Genomic DNA, 15,929 nt, shown 5'->3' on the forward strand with positions numbered 1-15,929 from the left:
CCCATTTCCGCTACATTAGAATATTAAAAGAAAGTCATTAAAAGAAGTCAAAATGATGAAATAAAAATCATTGATGTTGATCCAGCATAGGCCTATCTCATATTATTCCTTCTTTTTAATGGAAAATGCCAAAAAAAGAGAATGTTAAATTTAAACAGCTTTGCACCTTTTTATTTCTGAATTTCTTTGTTTACATTTTCTTTAAATAATTTGTTTGCTGAATGAATAACAACAATTTAATAGAGGCTAACAGAACACAATATGAGGAAATATGACGAAACTTTAGAAATCAAGGTTCAAGTTTACCACCTACACAATGTGTTAACATTTTAGGATAATTTTCTGTATTAGTGTGTGTGTGTGTGTGTGTGTGTGTGTGTGTGTGTGTGTGTGTGTGTGTGTGTGTGTGTGTGCGTGTTGTTGTTGCCAGTGGGGGCGGGGTATAATTAGACTAATTAATAAATTGTTACCCTTTTTTTAAATGTCACACTCCATGGTAAATATTTACATATCTCCCTTAGACATACCAGAAGAGCCCTCATTAGTGCCTCATTTGCATATAATATCCTCTGCATTTCACTCTATAACTGTATGTGCACAAGCACTTGTTGCTGAGTGACAACCTATAATGACCGCTGTCAAAGTTCAAGGACAAACTACCATCTTAAGCCCTTTCCGGTCACTGTTAAATGTTAGGTTTTATCCTTTTTTTTACGTGTACACTCTATAAGTATATATGAGTCACTTGTCAGCGAGGTATAATAATAGGCCTATATTAGTTGGCAGCCAGCGGTGCGTCACCAAGGCTAATTTTCAAAAGTAACATGCAGGAGAGAGAGCTGTTGCCTGTTTGAGAGATTAATTGAGTGTTACATAAAGGGTTCTGATTGTAGAGGCTGAAAAGCAAAGACCTCATCAGCTTTGTGGCAGCAAGTTATAATTAGGCATCATTACGGCTTCATGGCAAAAGTCCAAAATCCTCATGCAATAAGGTTTATGATCCAGAAGAGGGCACTGTTGTACCATAGCAAATCATGTAACGTCTATAGACTTCACTGATGATCCAAAGAATAGCAATGTTTCAGCTGAATATTGATCCATCAAGCGCAGAATTTCAAGGGACATTATTACAGTGTCTGGTTGTAATTGAAAGAATAAGCTTGAACAAGAACGGAGAAGAATCGAGGAAGGACACAATATTTGTCTTTCATGCGTCTTCAGGCCCTGTCAGTGAAAGGTCTCTTGGATCTTCATTTGAGGACGATAATCTAAACTGAGATAATGCAGGCCCCAGGGTGGACTGGTGTCAGGAGAGGCCACAGGAGAAGATCTGCTCATCCAGAAACAACGGTCATCAGGCTGATAGTTTCTGATTTCACTATTTTTATGGTAGGCTACTTTATTAATAGGCTAAATCAGACCCTGAATCTGAGCGTGGGGATTGAGAGAGAATCCAACATCCAGCAAAGCCTGTGTAAAGCTTTTTGAAATAACAGAGTGTGAAAAGGTCAGACCTGTAAATTAAAAATCGTGATGCAGGAGAAAAGACCATTTATAATGGACTGCAGCAGATTTCATTATTCCTTTACCTCAATCACAAATGTGACATATAAAGAAGGAGTATGGAATATGTGAACCCTATTTACCCCATACAATTTGATCTGATTTTCCGAGGCAGATAAATTAAATCAGACCCTGTCTGACAAAGGTTTCAGTTCTTTTTGTAAACTATGAAAATGCATTATACAATTTTTTAGCTGTATTATTATTTATATATTATTAAAAAAACATTTGTATACGTTTTTTTGATAAATGTTATTAGTGTGAAAATGATTTATATATCATTGCCCAAGATGATTACTGTCACACTGTTCTATCACTTTTAAATTAAATTTAATAGATTATTTCATTTCATTATTTCATTTCAAATGTCATCTAATCATTTTTATTTTTTAAATTATTATTATGTTTGATTTATTTAACCAAGAGAGCAGCAGTGTCAGTGAAAAGCTTAAGATAAAAATAAAACTTAATGAATGGGCTAAAAAAAATCAAGGTAAATATCCCATTATTTTTTATTGTGCATCATTCCCAAAGCTATAATTTTTCATGCTATTAAACATAATACATGATTTGCGATATGAGCGAAATGACACAGTGAGAATTTTAATCACTTCCAAAAAAAAAAATCACAATTCTTCTATTATGTCTATATGCAGTAGACAAATTAAATAAACTAATGAGAATGTTAAAAATGCGTTTTCAGAGACTTTAATTTCTAAAAAGTCCACGGGGCTAAACCCCATAGTTCACCTATAGGCTGTTCCGCATCTCTGCAATACCATCATATGCATAAGTCATATGAGCGCTTTTACTTATTCTTATTAAAAATGTTAATCTGACATGGGAAAAGGTGCTGTTTAATTTCCAAATACTCCAACTGAGGGCATTCCTTATATTGCCTGCCTGCAACAAGCCTCTGTCAGATTTATTATGAGGCCCTTTGACTTTCTAATCAAAGATCCCAATATTAACAACAGCTAAACTCTTTGCTCGGGGCTCAGAGAGGATCAAACCAATCAAACATGCACACAAAATCACTACACAAGCCATAATTGAATCTTTCTGTACACACACAAAGCACTTCAGCTGCATAGCAGTTTGATCTGTGGTTTTCCAAAATGCTTTTATGGACAGTTATCCATCAGTGGCTGCGGAGTGAGATGGTCATTAATGAGGCTGACAAAAGCAGAGAGCACTGACCGCTCTAATCTGGCTTTTTTCTTTGGAGAGCCTTGCTGATGTTTTATAGAGACAACTTTCAACCTCAAGCTTTTGCTCTCTGTGCAGCCACTAAAGAAAATAGGCTGTTATAATTGGTGCCGCCACATCATACTTTTCCTGTCCACAGTAATGGGAAGAAAGCAGGGAAGGAGGAGCGGCGTGAGAAAGAGAGGGAGAGAGGGATGGGGGTTAATTATTGGGACGCACGCTGTAGAGTGACATAATGGTGCTTTCAGAAGTGTTCGCATGCTGTTTGTATGCAGGCACAAATGTGCTTCTTCAAATCTGATATCAAATAACGCATTTATAAGGAGATGATTAGGTTGAAATGCTTGTAACATTTGGTAAGCAATAGTGAATCAAAACGATTATCATTAGAACTTGATGGGTTTTGAGGATTTTAGCTTACATCCGTCTCATATTTCGAGATTCATTCGTATCAGATTACAGCTTAATTGTGTTTGTTGATTGAATTATCATAAATTAGGAGCATTTCTCTGATGATTTGTTCTGAAGATGGTAACACATTTTTTTTTCTTTTCTAATGTTCCCATTAGGTTATAAAAACGTTTTTAACTGCAATGGCTCAGAGAAATCCAAACCAGTGCCAACACCAGGCGTTGGTTCAAGAGGAAAGGAATTGTATTGTCTGTGCACGTCTAGCTTTCTCAGACACACACATTTCTGTTCCTTCAGAGGCATTTTACTACCCATGAGCTTTATCATCACTTGAACTGTCTGAGGCTTTTCATTTTCTTCAAGCACACCCAGACGCTCACTGTGACATTAGCCTCAAGCTGCATGTGCTTTTCATGCTGATCTATGACCAACCTTCTAAAGGTGTTTCCATTCCCTAGTCTATTTGTCTAACATCGCTGTTTATGTGTAAACCTCCCTGGGACGATCTACCACTGCTTATGGCCGGATATCAGATTGGTTTGTTGAAAAATGAGTGCCAAATGTCATTCAAAACATTTCTAAATCTGGATTTCAATGAAATTGAGATGCCAGACTAGATGCTCTTTTATATATAATCATGAAAAACACATTTTCACAACATATTACTACATTGAATCAACATTTCTTTGCATGTTGGAATCGCAGATTATTCCATGCACCGCTGCTAATATCCTGTTCAGTCATTCCTGTCACATCAAGTGTAAAATGAAACTGAAGCTTTAAGAAGGTGCAACCTCGTGCCAGCATGACTTTTCATTTAATAGACTTTAAGGGGCAAGACACCACTAGAATACGAAACAAGAAATTAAGAGAGGTGCAAGGGTGAGGGACTAGTCTCATATCTAAGGATGACCTCTCAAACAATATGCTGCAAAAGAGAACTCGAAGATAAATGTTAGCTATTTTCTAGTTTTAAGAGCAGACTTAGTGGTAGCATGTGTGAAGACAATGCTACAGTAGAGATTTGAAATATAATAATCCAACCAAACCAAACAAACAATAAATAAATTAATCAGGCATTTACTTTCAAATCAAAATTATTCTGTTTATGAGTTTATTTTGTTTCAGTCTTTGCTTTGATTTTTGTTTTTGGATTTGCTTCTGTCTGATTTCTGTTGTTTGTTTGTTTTTTCTTTGCTTTGATTTTTGTTTTGTTTGATGGCTTTGCTTTGATTTCTGTTTTGGCTTTAATATTTATTTTATTTCCAGCTTTATTTGCTTTGATTTTTGTTTTGTTTTTGGCTTTGCTTTGCTTTAGCTCTTGTTGTAGGTTCAGTGTCCATCCAGTTTATTGTTTTTGCAGAAATTATTTTTGACAATCATGATGCTACAGTCTCTTAAATTAAAAAAAAATTACTATGCAGTGAAAAAGCATTTGTTTGATATTCCCTGAACCTTGTTATAACAAAGGAACACATATAATCCATTTTTTGTGAACAAAAAAAACGGAAAAGCACAAAACAACTTTCTTTCAAAGGCCAAACCAATTTGCTGCAGTGACTAGCAAAGCTTGCCTTGCCTTGAAAAAATGTAGCAAATTAATTACTTCTGTGAACTCCAGGAAACGAATCTGCCGGTTGAATGCACACGCTAAATCTAAATTCATGCCACATATCTTTTAGTTTGAAAGATACATTGAGTGAGAAGCAGAAGTGACAGGCGGCCATAGCTTATCTGTAATACATGTGGACAACATTCAGTCACTCAGGTAATATTTATTTGACAACAGCAATTCAGAGTGCCAGCCTTTGTGTGAGCTTTCAATCTCTCATAAACCTCTTAGAAATGTTCAAATTAAGTTTCTATAGAAATATGAGCGAAAACACGGTCAGACAAACAAGACCCCAGTACTTTGCAGCTATTTCCTAGGCTTAGCTGGCCCGTATCTGTGCCATCACAAGACTTTATCCTCTTGCATTATAAGGTTGCCAAGTAATGCCTTGTTTAAACCCCTCAAATCACACAATCATGTCCATGACACCTATATAAAATACCCAACACCGAACATAAATATTCAACAGTTCTTTCATTTGCTTGCTTAAGTAGGCACAGGATTGAATTTATGCAAATAGCAACATCACTGCATGTCATTGTTCCTCTTTGTACCATAAAGAAGACTTTTGAAGCCTGTTTTATCCATTTAAACCTTTGAAACATGGTTTAAGTTTACCATAAAGTGAACAAATTAAAAAGACAAAACATCCTTAGTACAACTACAAGGAGAACATATTTAACAACAACAACAAAAAATAGCCAAGTTTGGTATTCAATGCTTTCTTTAATGTTTATGACATAAACACTCAGAATTTGTAACTTTTTTACTTTTCAGTTTTGACATTTGTTATGCTGGCAACCTCGCTTTCGTAAAAGGACAGCTTCTGCCACAGCTAATGATGAACCGCATCATTTCCTGCCAAATGAGGCTGGAGACAAGCGATGCCTTTTCAAATGTGAACCTGAGTAACATGTCTGCGTTTGAATAATGTTGGCCTTGCTGTATTTACAATGCACTTCTCCCCTTTTCCCAGTAATGAGTGGCATGGAAAGGGCACAGCATGCCAGCTTTTATTAAAACAAACGAAAGATCCATTATGACACTGAATAGTCAGACCCTTCTCCTACGCATGGCAGTAATGTAAGAGGAGGGTAAGTGGAGGGTGTGAAAGCAAAGGTAGAGGCCTGTCATTCATTCGCCTGATGCACTATTCAGCTCTTGCAGTAAGTCACGATTTTAAGCCTTAATGAAAAGGCACACAGCCGCTGAATTGAGTGACCAAGAAAGTAACAAAAAGCAGCCGACATCAAATTGGTTTACGTAACATTGCAATTTTTAATAACTATGGAAATAGTTATTTTTTACATAGCAAGCATATGAATTTCTCAATGTATTATCATATTTAGAGCTTCTTTAACCATATAGTTTGTATAGTTACTGAGCTACACAACTGATGGACTTTCATCACACTGACATTGTCATTATCTGCCTAAAATAACAATGCAGAGCTCTAAACAACCATTATGGGACCATCAAATGTAAAGAAAAAGTCATTAAATTGACAAACATTATCTATTTAAGTCATTAAATTGACTATAAAAAAATATGCATTACAAACACATTAAGTACGTGATCTTAAACTATACAGCTGGAACATTTTGTGAATGATCAAACATCAGTGAAAGATCAAAATACCTAGTGGTTTGAAATTCTGGGGCAAAAACGACAATGTCCAGTGAGTTTATATGTTCGAAAAGGGGGAAATGATGGCAGCTCTGTGAGATTTGAGAGGTCCTCTGACAGACTTGGAGTCATAGCAGTGCCTGTTAGAGAAGCGGAGAGTTGACACCTCAGGGCTGGACAATACGCAAGTATGTTTATTGTCTGTGACAGAAAAACGGCAGATAGTCAAATCCTGGGTCGGCGTCCTCCTCCGACCCGGTCTCTGGGAATGATTCGTAGCTCCGAGCCGTGTTTCAGGAACACGTTTCCTGTAGAATCAGACATCCATGACATTACATCCCGCATATTGGCACATTTACAGCTAAAATCATATCAAATGTTGCTTAATTGAATGTACAACTTCATAAAATTATATAAAACCCCTTTTACGTTGCATAAAAGCAACAAACTGAGACTAGCTCAGCTCCCTCCGAGTCTGCTATAAGAAACTCACACAGCTCAGGCTATGAAAATAAATCTATTCAGGTGTCTGAGTAGGCTATATTTAGTATGTGATTGTATAACTTCAATCCAAGCTAAAGATGCATGTCTCCATAATACAAACCTGCTGCATAGGGTCAGGCTAGACATGTCGCTTCTCTAAAACTAATGAATCACGGCTCATTTGACATTTAGGGCTCAACCCATGACAAGTATGAAAAATAACAGGTCATTTCCATGTGATTACATGCAGCATGGCACTTGGGGAAGAAAACATTGACAGAACGCCATTGATTAGAGACAGATGGCTTCAGTCTTAAATGACAAGTAATGCAGGATGGAAAACATCTGTAAAGAAACATTTAGTCAGGGGAATAAACTCACAACAATGGGGGATTGTAGAATTCAAGCACATCATCAATATTCATTAGGAAATATGTGAAATTTACATGCAGAGTCTATTGGAGGAGTCTCAGGAAATCATTCGATCTCTCAAAAGGTCCCCAGGCGGATAAGCATGAACAATACGAGGGAGTAAACAGAAGGATCCATTCATTTGCATGCGGGTGATTATAAAGGATAGGCTGGAAAATCTCAGCCGCGCATGTAAATGGTGAGAGTGAGATGAGGTATCTCGTTTCATAAGATGAGAAAATGCAGGGAAGATGAAGTTAAAAAAAAGATGGAAGGTGGATTAAAGCACCGACAAAATAAACAAACATACATTTGCACAGGCAAAAAGAACAGAAATATCGCTATGTCAACCCCTGTGTGATATTTGGATATATCGAAATAATTTACAGCTGTCAAAATGACATTTATTACAGCCAGATGCTGCTGCAGAGGGCAGCCCTGATCGAGAGAAGTAGAGACACCGACCTGCTGTCTGCGCCGGGTTGATTCCGATGCCATCTACACAAATCATAATCACAAACAACATCAGCAATGTGAATACATAAACAAAACAATCAATGAATCAGACAGCACCGAAATGCTGAACAATCCCAATTCCAACCATCTCATTTACAATAACTGCCTTGCGTTGTGAGAGGTGAGTTATGTCTTCGGTCTGTTTAGCATTTGTTCAATAATTACTCATGACACACATTAGGAGTAGTGAGTATGGAACAGACACACACACTGCAAACCACGAACACACACAGAGCAGTGGGCAGCCATTCAGTTGCTCAAGGGAACCTCAGTCATGCCGGTATTAAGAATCAAACCCGTTACCAGTCTGACTCTATAACCAGTAGGCCAAAACTGCCCTAAAATAAATTATAAATCATTTTTAACCTAAATAACTAGTTCACAAGAGTCAGTTGTTATTAAATTAGTCTACTGTAGTTGTGCTATTTTTTTTTGTGCAGTTAACGAAAAAACCCAACCCAATAATACAAATGTGTTGTGAGTGGTTCCCAGGGTGTTGCTATGCAGTTGTTAGGGTGCACTAGGGGGTTGCTAGGTGTTTGTTTGTAAGTCTGGTTGTTTAAGCAAAGTTTTATAATCTGGTTTAAGGCAGTGGTTCTCAACCAAAAGGCCAGGGCTCCCAGCAAACTTCTAAAGACCATCAAGATGACTTAAATGACTAGATATCAATATCTTTTTCATTTCTTAAAAAAAAAAACTGGGTTCCCATGGTCTTGGAAAACTTGAATATCTGAGATTTTTAAAAGTGTGATTTCTATTCCTGGAAAAGTCATGTAAATGAATAAAATCTTAAATCGCCAAGGGCATGTTTATAAAAAACATATATGTTTCTAGTAATTCCAAGATCTAAAATATTTTATTGAATAGAAATTGTTTTAAGAATTATTATCCTTATAACAAATAACTGGAAGAGTCCTGTAAATGCATTGGTTAAAAAGAATGGGATCCCTGAAGAACATTCAGCTCCTCAAATTTTGGGAATTTTGAAATGTTACAATTTTAATTTTATTACAATCATTAAAATTAAATACATTATTATTTGATTGACTTACTTTTATTTACAGAAATTAGCTACAGTTTTGAAGACAAAACTGGGGCTAGGGGGGCTTTAAATATTGTTTTGGACAATGGGAGGCCTTGGTGTCAAAAAGGTTGAGAACCACAGCTTTAAAGATTAGATCAAATATGAGCATTACGCATTACGATAGTGACGATAATAATATCAACAACTTACCGTTTGTAATGATGGCACTGGTGGCTGCTGGCACTTTAAACTTTAAATCAAAGAGAAAACAAATAGTTTTATTGTTCATCCATCAACAACTTTCTGATGCAAACTGCTGATAGTCTGACACAACAGCACGGTACAGTCCCACTGCCAGGCAGGGATAAGAACAAACTCAACTTGAGTGTGAGTTTGCAATGCATCAAGTGATTTAAAGAGTCTGTGCTAGAAAACAGAAGCCTTCAAAACTTGTGTGGAAAGAGTTCTCTGGGCTGATCTTTGAGGAAACTGTCACTGTAACAAAGAACCACGAAACTTTTTAAAAATTCATTCTGTAGGAGCTATAAAAAACTTTCTGGGTGTCCTGAAATCATTCCTACACCGCTGAACAGCATAAAACTGATGGGAAGCAATATGCCAGGCTGGAATGCACATTGCACATTCAATTATTTGAATACAGATTTTTGTGGGGGTTTATTCAGTTTCTCCTTTGCCTTCTTTTTTGTCGGTCGGTTTTGTCAGGAGGAAAAGAGACAATAAAAACAATGATCACATAACCATCCCTTTACCATCACCTGAAGCAGGAATACAAAAACAATTAGTTAGAGGGTGAAATAACCCCCCCCCTGAAAATAAGCCTGTGCGTTTAAAAAAAGGCACTTTTGTTCTTTCTGGCTTCCACTTGATGCATTACATCTTCCTATTATGAGGTTGTCAGATTAGGCATTTCATTATGTCAAAAAAGGAACGACGACGCAAGCTAATCTGCAACGTCGTTCTGTCATGCCGTAGGTCTGCGTGCTCTGAATGCAGTCGTGAAACAGACCACACAGCCAACAGGACTCATTATTATCCAATTTCAAAGGATTTATGGCTAATCATTAAGGATGCATATCAGAGAACATATTGGTATCAGCCATTATTTGTGCTTATTTATTATTGTATCATCTTAAAAGATAAGTCCTTACTTTTCCAGTTAAAATAGTTGGTCAATACTCTATCTATGCCAATGCCAAGTTTCAAAAATTGAGCACTAGACTAATATGGGTTTTTTAATGGCCGATACTGATATATAAAGAGCAAAAATCAATATCATATTAGGAAACAACAACATTGGCCAATCTCTATCATTTTTTTATTTAAACAGTATAACTTTATAATATCAGTCATTATTTGGTTAATCTGCAAAAAATATATTGATACATACCTACTAATGAAATTTCTGTTCAAACTAACATTGGTAATCAACTGGATAATCTGATTCTGCAATGATCATGTTCAGATTTTAACGAAGCTGTGATCGAGATAAGCAGTGTGTCTCAAAAAAGATAAATCAGACTAAAAAAAAGACAGATTTAAAGCTATAGGATATAGCCTAATTGAGCTAAAGTTCTTCATGATCCATGCTATGGGATATTCCAATTTCCCAGAATTGAGAAGAAAGGCAGTCGAAATACAACCATTGCTGAAGATCAATATCATGCAGATTTTTTTATCATGTTTTAAATAAAATATAAGACAATGTCAGACAAAAGCACCTAAGCTTTATGGTAAAGACATAGTGCACTGCTACAGCTCAGCAAATCTGTCAAAAATACATTTTTAAATGAGGTTGCATAAGACAACCGTTTTTTTTTTTTAAACAGACAATGAATCAACTCACCTCTTCTGCTGCAAATTTCAAAACTGCAGTGAACGGCGTGCTCTCGGGTACACTTAATCTGAAACACAATTATGCAGGTGAATCTTTGTGTAACAACAAAGAACAAAATCTACCCTGTAAAGAAAGTGTAATGTGTTGTCCAGAAATGATGCACAACAGTAGCTTATATTACATATTACTGTCGAATTTGGTTTTAAAACAAATTATTTTCTGGTCATCCGCACCAGCTCATGTCTGGTCGCTTGTCACTCGAGGTGATCAATAATATTTTCAAAACATTGCATGTAAAAAAATCATCCAAGCTGGCCGGTGCATCAGCAGTGCAGGTGCTCAAGACTGAGCTCAGCTGGTAAATCAGTCTGTTTGAAATTGAATGGCACTTCACAGACCACTCTCACAAGTGTCAGTGTGTCTGCCAACCAATCAGACACAGTATGACATTTATAGATTACCACTTTAGCACTATTAAATTGATTGCAATCAATATGGCAAACAGACTAAGAACAGCTTGTCATAAGGCAAGACTGATCAAAATCAAGGTTTTGGGCTAACATGTCTTCTTACAGACTAGTGGAAAGAAAATATCCATTTAAGACTTTATTTTATTACACATTAACTATTTGCATCTGCAGATTTGGATTACAATACACCTTTTTGAGCCAGATATCTACCGGTACACTTTATTAACATTTACATTCAACAAATGTATTTCTATCTATATTCTGAGGTTTTATAAAGGGGTTTATACACATATATTCTTCACTTAATTTTTCTGATTTATGGAGTGGCAATATTATCCAAAATCCCCTCTGATAAACATTTAACTTTAATGTATATCAACAAAATGAAAGGCATTTAGCCTAATTATAACATTTCAGAAAACTTAATACAAAACAACTGCCTTAATGTACTGATGAATCAGATTTTTTTTTTTTCCTTAAAGGACTGTCTTACATTCCTAAGTTGATAGTTGTGCTAAAACTAAATATTATTAATTTCATAATATATAAATTATATATATATAATTATAAAATATAGGCAATCAAGATTTAAAAAATTCAAACAGCAGACCTGCGGAACATAATAATATACGCTCCCATTAGCATAAATAAAATCAAGCAAAGCAGGGCTAATGAAACAATTAAAAAAAGGAATATTAATGTTGATGGTGTGTGTCATGTGTTGAATGATGTGTCACTCACACTTTATATGGTAACCGAGGGTCCGACGTCAGCGTGATTTTAAACGTTACTTTCGACCTAATGCAGACACAGACACATATTCACGGAGTTTATATAAAGATGAAATACACAGTATAACTAAAATAAAGTGTTGTTATATGATATTATGGCTCTACTTACATTTTACTGATTTGTATGAGAAGACCACACACTGTTTACACCGACCCGGAAGATGCAAGGACCCGCTGTAACACGTCATCTGTTCGATGGTCCTTTCTTTTTCGTCTCTCTCAATTTGTCTCAACTAGTTTGACATGTAATCGAATTGGATCATATTCAGGTAATTTAAATAAATGAAAAAAAAAGAGAGAGAAAAACAAGAGCAGATAAAACAGAAACGGTTGCAGCTTGTGCATTTCAGTCAGGCATGTTTCAAGCTGACTCGAAGTGGGTGTTACCGTAAAGTGTGTTGTTATTGCACCTACACATTTAAGGCATGTAAATGAAGGGCAATAGTGATGAATTGCGTATGCAGTGTCCCCAAAAAGTATTAAATCATACGTAAAATGTGTAAATATCAATTTAATTGCATTAAAAAGTGGTATCTGCACACAAAATATGCTGAACAATGTTCTCTATAATAACTTTTCTCAAAAATACCTTAAATTAGCTGGTGTAAATATCAAGTAGCCAAATGGAATTGAAATCAGTTTATAATTTTAAACCTAACAAACTTATTTTTGTGAAATGTTTTGTGTTAAAAATTGTCCTATGTTATAGGTTATTTATATGGGCAATTGGGCATAAGTGCCGAGGGGCACCACGCAAAGGCTATGTTTTTCTCTTTTAAAAACAAGTAGCTAATTCATTCTCAAACGTATTTCTAGTCTGGGCCTATATATACCCTTTCATCAAAACATTCTAAATTCCCTGAATGTTTTGTTGAACGTTTATTATTTTATACATTTTTTTCAAAAACAGTTTTTAAATTTCATTTTCAGTTCAAAACCTCACAAAACCATGTAGCTTTAGAAATGTTATTACAAGACCAGTCTAAAACCTTGGCATGTTTTCATTTTTAAATTGTCTAGATTTAGTTTAAAATTATATTTTGCATGCATGCTTTGTTCAAATTTATATTGTATCTTGAAGTGAAACAGAAGTAGGAACTCTTTAGGTGTCACCAAAGAGTCTTATTCCGCCACTGATTTCGTTAAATATTAAAATGAAATGATTTGTTAATTAAATGACAACAAATAATTGTTCATTTTAAGTCACAGGCCAAAATCCCAATTCTGAATATTTGTGAATGACATTTGAAACGTTTGACTATGTTTAAAACGGCTTGTCATTCTAATTTATTTTAGTTAGTTAGACATGGGTCTCATGGCAAAACCACTGGAAGTTAAGACTAACTTGTGCTTTAAAGTTGTGGAATATTTTTTGGAGCCAAAATTCAAATGAATTAGCTATATAAGGCCTATATCATTATCATTGTGCCTTGCCGTTTAAAGACTTTGACTTAAACGTCAAAGTATAAGTAAACATGTATAACATGTATAAAAAGAGTTACTGTAAAAAAAAAACATGAAGCACAAAACAAAAATAACTAGGAGTTTTTTTGAAAGAAATTCAATAAGAAAATGTATACACTTTATTTTACAGAGTCCTTGTTAAACATGGACACTTACATAGTTTCTATAGGCTAGTAACTACTATACATTATGCAATTGCATGCAACTAACCCTAAACCAAACCTAACCCTATCCTATAGTAAATACATGTAGGCTTAATATTACTCAGTAATGTAAAGCCTGATTACACTGTAACAAGGACACCTTAAAATAAAGTGTAACCATACATTTTTATGTATCACCAATGCAGATAACAACCCAGCTAACAGGGAACGTTGTCGGAACTTCCCTATTATTCTGGCTCTCAAACACATGTTATGCAAAAATGTTATTTTCCAGTAACGTTAATAGAACATTCTTTCTTTATCTGGCCTTTAATAATGCTCTCAAAGTGTTAGCATAAAAAACATTTATACATTAAATAAAATTTTTGAACAAGTTTCAGAACATTCAGAGAACATTCCAGAGTAACCATAATTTTTGCAAAATGCTAAATCATTTTTTTAAACATAAAAAACTTGACATTTGAACATCCAGAGAACATTTAGAAATAACATTTTCATAACCTAATGGGAACATTTACACAATGTTCTTAGAGCATACTGGGAATGAGCTGGTTCAACTTAGGCTAATAACCAGGATCAGTCTAGCAACATTGATGGAAATAGCCCTGCCTGTTAAAATCACACATTTTTTTTCATATGCAAAATCGCACTTATTGCCAATTAGGAATCGGGGGTGGACTGGTGTTGGAACACTTGTTTAATCATATTTGAAATACACATTTGCCATAATCTGTTTGGCCCAAAGGTCTATTGTTTGGCTGGAGTGAAGCTTATACAGCGCTGGCGGCTGCTGGATTTACAGAGGGCTGTAAGCTAACTTGAGTCTCATGAGTCATCCTCATAAAGCAAACCCTGCTTGCTGGCACCATAGGGCACACTGCCAGCAGCTTCTCTAGAGGGACATGTGGGTGTTGAAGAAAACAGACTTCTCAGTGTGACTCGAAACAGATTCACCAGACGCTGACAGTTTTGCAGGAGTCCATTACGCTTTCGTCACAGGCTTATTGAAACCATATAGACTGGAAAAGTTGATCTGCTGAATACCAACCAGAGAATAACGTTTCGCGTCGTTATTGACACTGGATAAAGTTTTGTATCAAATGTGAGCTTGACAAATCTTGGCAAATCGCGTCCAGAGACGGGAGCCATGACACCTTTAAAATGACAGCAAGATAGCCTACTAAGCCTTCAGTAATTAATATTACAGACATGTACACAGACAGACCTTTGAACAAAAGTCTGTTCCTTTCTTTGACAAACATCTCCTGAAGGAATTTCCTGACTCTTGTCTTCTAAATTTATCCTAATCATGTCGTGTGCTGAAGCCTGTAGTGAGTCATTTGTGGCGACAAGCAGCTGTGCGGTTCCTGAGGTGATGAGGGGAATGCGATACAAAAAACATCGCTCTACTGTCAGATGAGCTTTTGTGTAGACAACCTAACTAATAATTCAGCCGTGACAACTGAAGGCGGAAGGCAGGAGTGCTGAACACTTTAAACAATGTCAATCAGGATCATTTGCATGTCAAGAGCTGGAGACGTTCAGATCTGGTAGATGAAATGCAAATGCTTTATTCAAAAAAAAAGTTTTTGAAGAAGAAAAATTCAACCTCTAAATATGGTTTATGTGTGACCAATATTATTATTAGCCCAATTACCATAATGACATATTACTTAATGAGGTAATGAGTAAAGTCTTACACTGTAAGACACTGACAATTTCACAACAATAGCAGCAATTGTCAAGTAACTTTAGAAGAAATAACAATATTTTCTCTGTTTTCATTTACAGCAGCAACCATGCAACTGTAAGACTCACTCATTTGCAAGCAGAGCTTTATTTTGTTGCTTTTTTTGCAGAACAGTGTAGACATTGGAGAGAGGGGAAAGGGATCAGAAAAGGACCTCGAGGCAGGAATCAAACTCGGTTCACTGAGGCGCAATTGCACTGTCAGTATGCTAACCATTGGCCATTGGCACAAACTGGTTCTTAATGTTTAAGTACTGTTTAGTTATATTTTGTAAGCCCAAATAAATACAACTAATGCATATTGCATGATTTGAATAGGAATATGAATCCATTTATCAATAGTCACAGTTAAACAAATCATCATTATAACACGCTTCTGGTGATTTGACTTTTGTATTTGTAGTTTTATTACATACATTTGCTTCCTGTATTCTCTATTCAGAGTGAAAATATAATTGAATTACAGTGAGGTCAATTTAAATGGAGTAATTGGCTGACAAATTCCTATTATGTTCCCTATATACATAATAGGTTGATTGTCTACAACACATTGTTGGTTACTGTAATTTTCAACAGGACAT

The 15,929-nt window shown here is 35.7% G+C and overlaps 1 protein-coding gene across 1 annotated transcript; it reads right to left on the reverse strand.

The window, feature by feature from the left end:
• Positions 1-4,940: 4,940 nt before the first annotated feature.
• Positions 4,941-12,366, reverse strand: ufm1 (ubiquitin-fold modifier 1). The gene is made up of 6 exons (XM_079599003.1): positions 12,081-12,366; positions 11,922-11,978; positions 10,720-10,777; positions 9,066-9,105; positions 7,781-7,813; positions 4,941-6,729 (listed from the first exon to the last, which is right to left on the reverse strand). Coding segments are annotated over exons 1-6 (273 nt in total). The 5' UTR covers positions 12,083-12,366; the 3' UTR covers positions 4,941-6,646.
• Between the last annotated feature and the right edge of the window lie 3,563 nt (positions 12,367-15,929).

This window comes from Phoxinus phoxinus (genome assembly GCF_949152265.1).
Source record: "Phoxinus phoxinus genome assembly, chromosome: 23".
Taxonomy (NCBI): Eukaryota; Metazoa; Chordata; class Actinopteri; order Cypriniformes; family Leuciscidae; genus Phoxinus; species Phoxinus phoxinus.

Coding starts and splice junctions, on each gene's coding strand:
- ufm1 (XM_079599003.1), bottom strand. Junction 10,778..11,921: donor CCTCGGTTACCATATAAAGT/GTGAGTGACACA, acceptor ATTGTGTTTCAG/ATTAAGTGTACCCGAGAGCA. Junction 9,106..10,719: donor TGAAATTTGCAGCAGAAGAG/GTGAGTTGATTC, acceptor TTTGATTTAAAG/TTTAAAGTGCCAGCAGCCAC.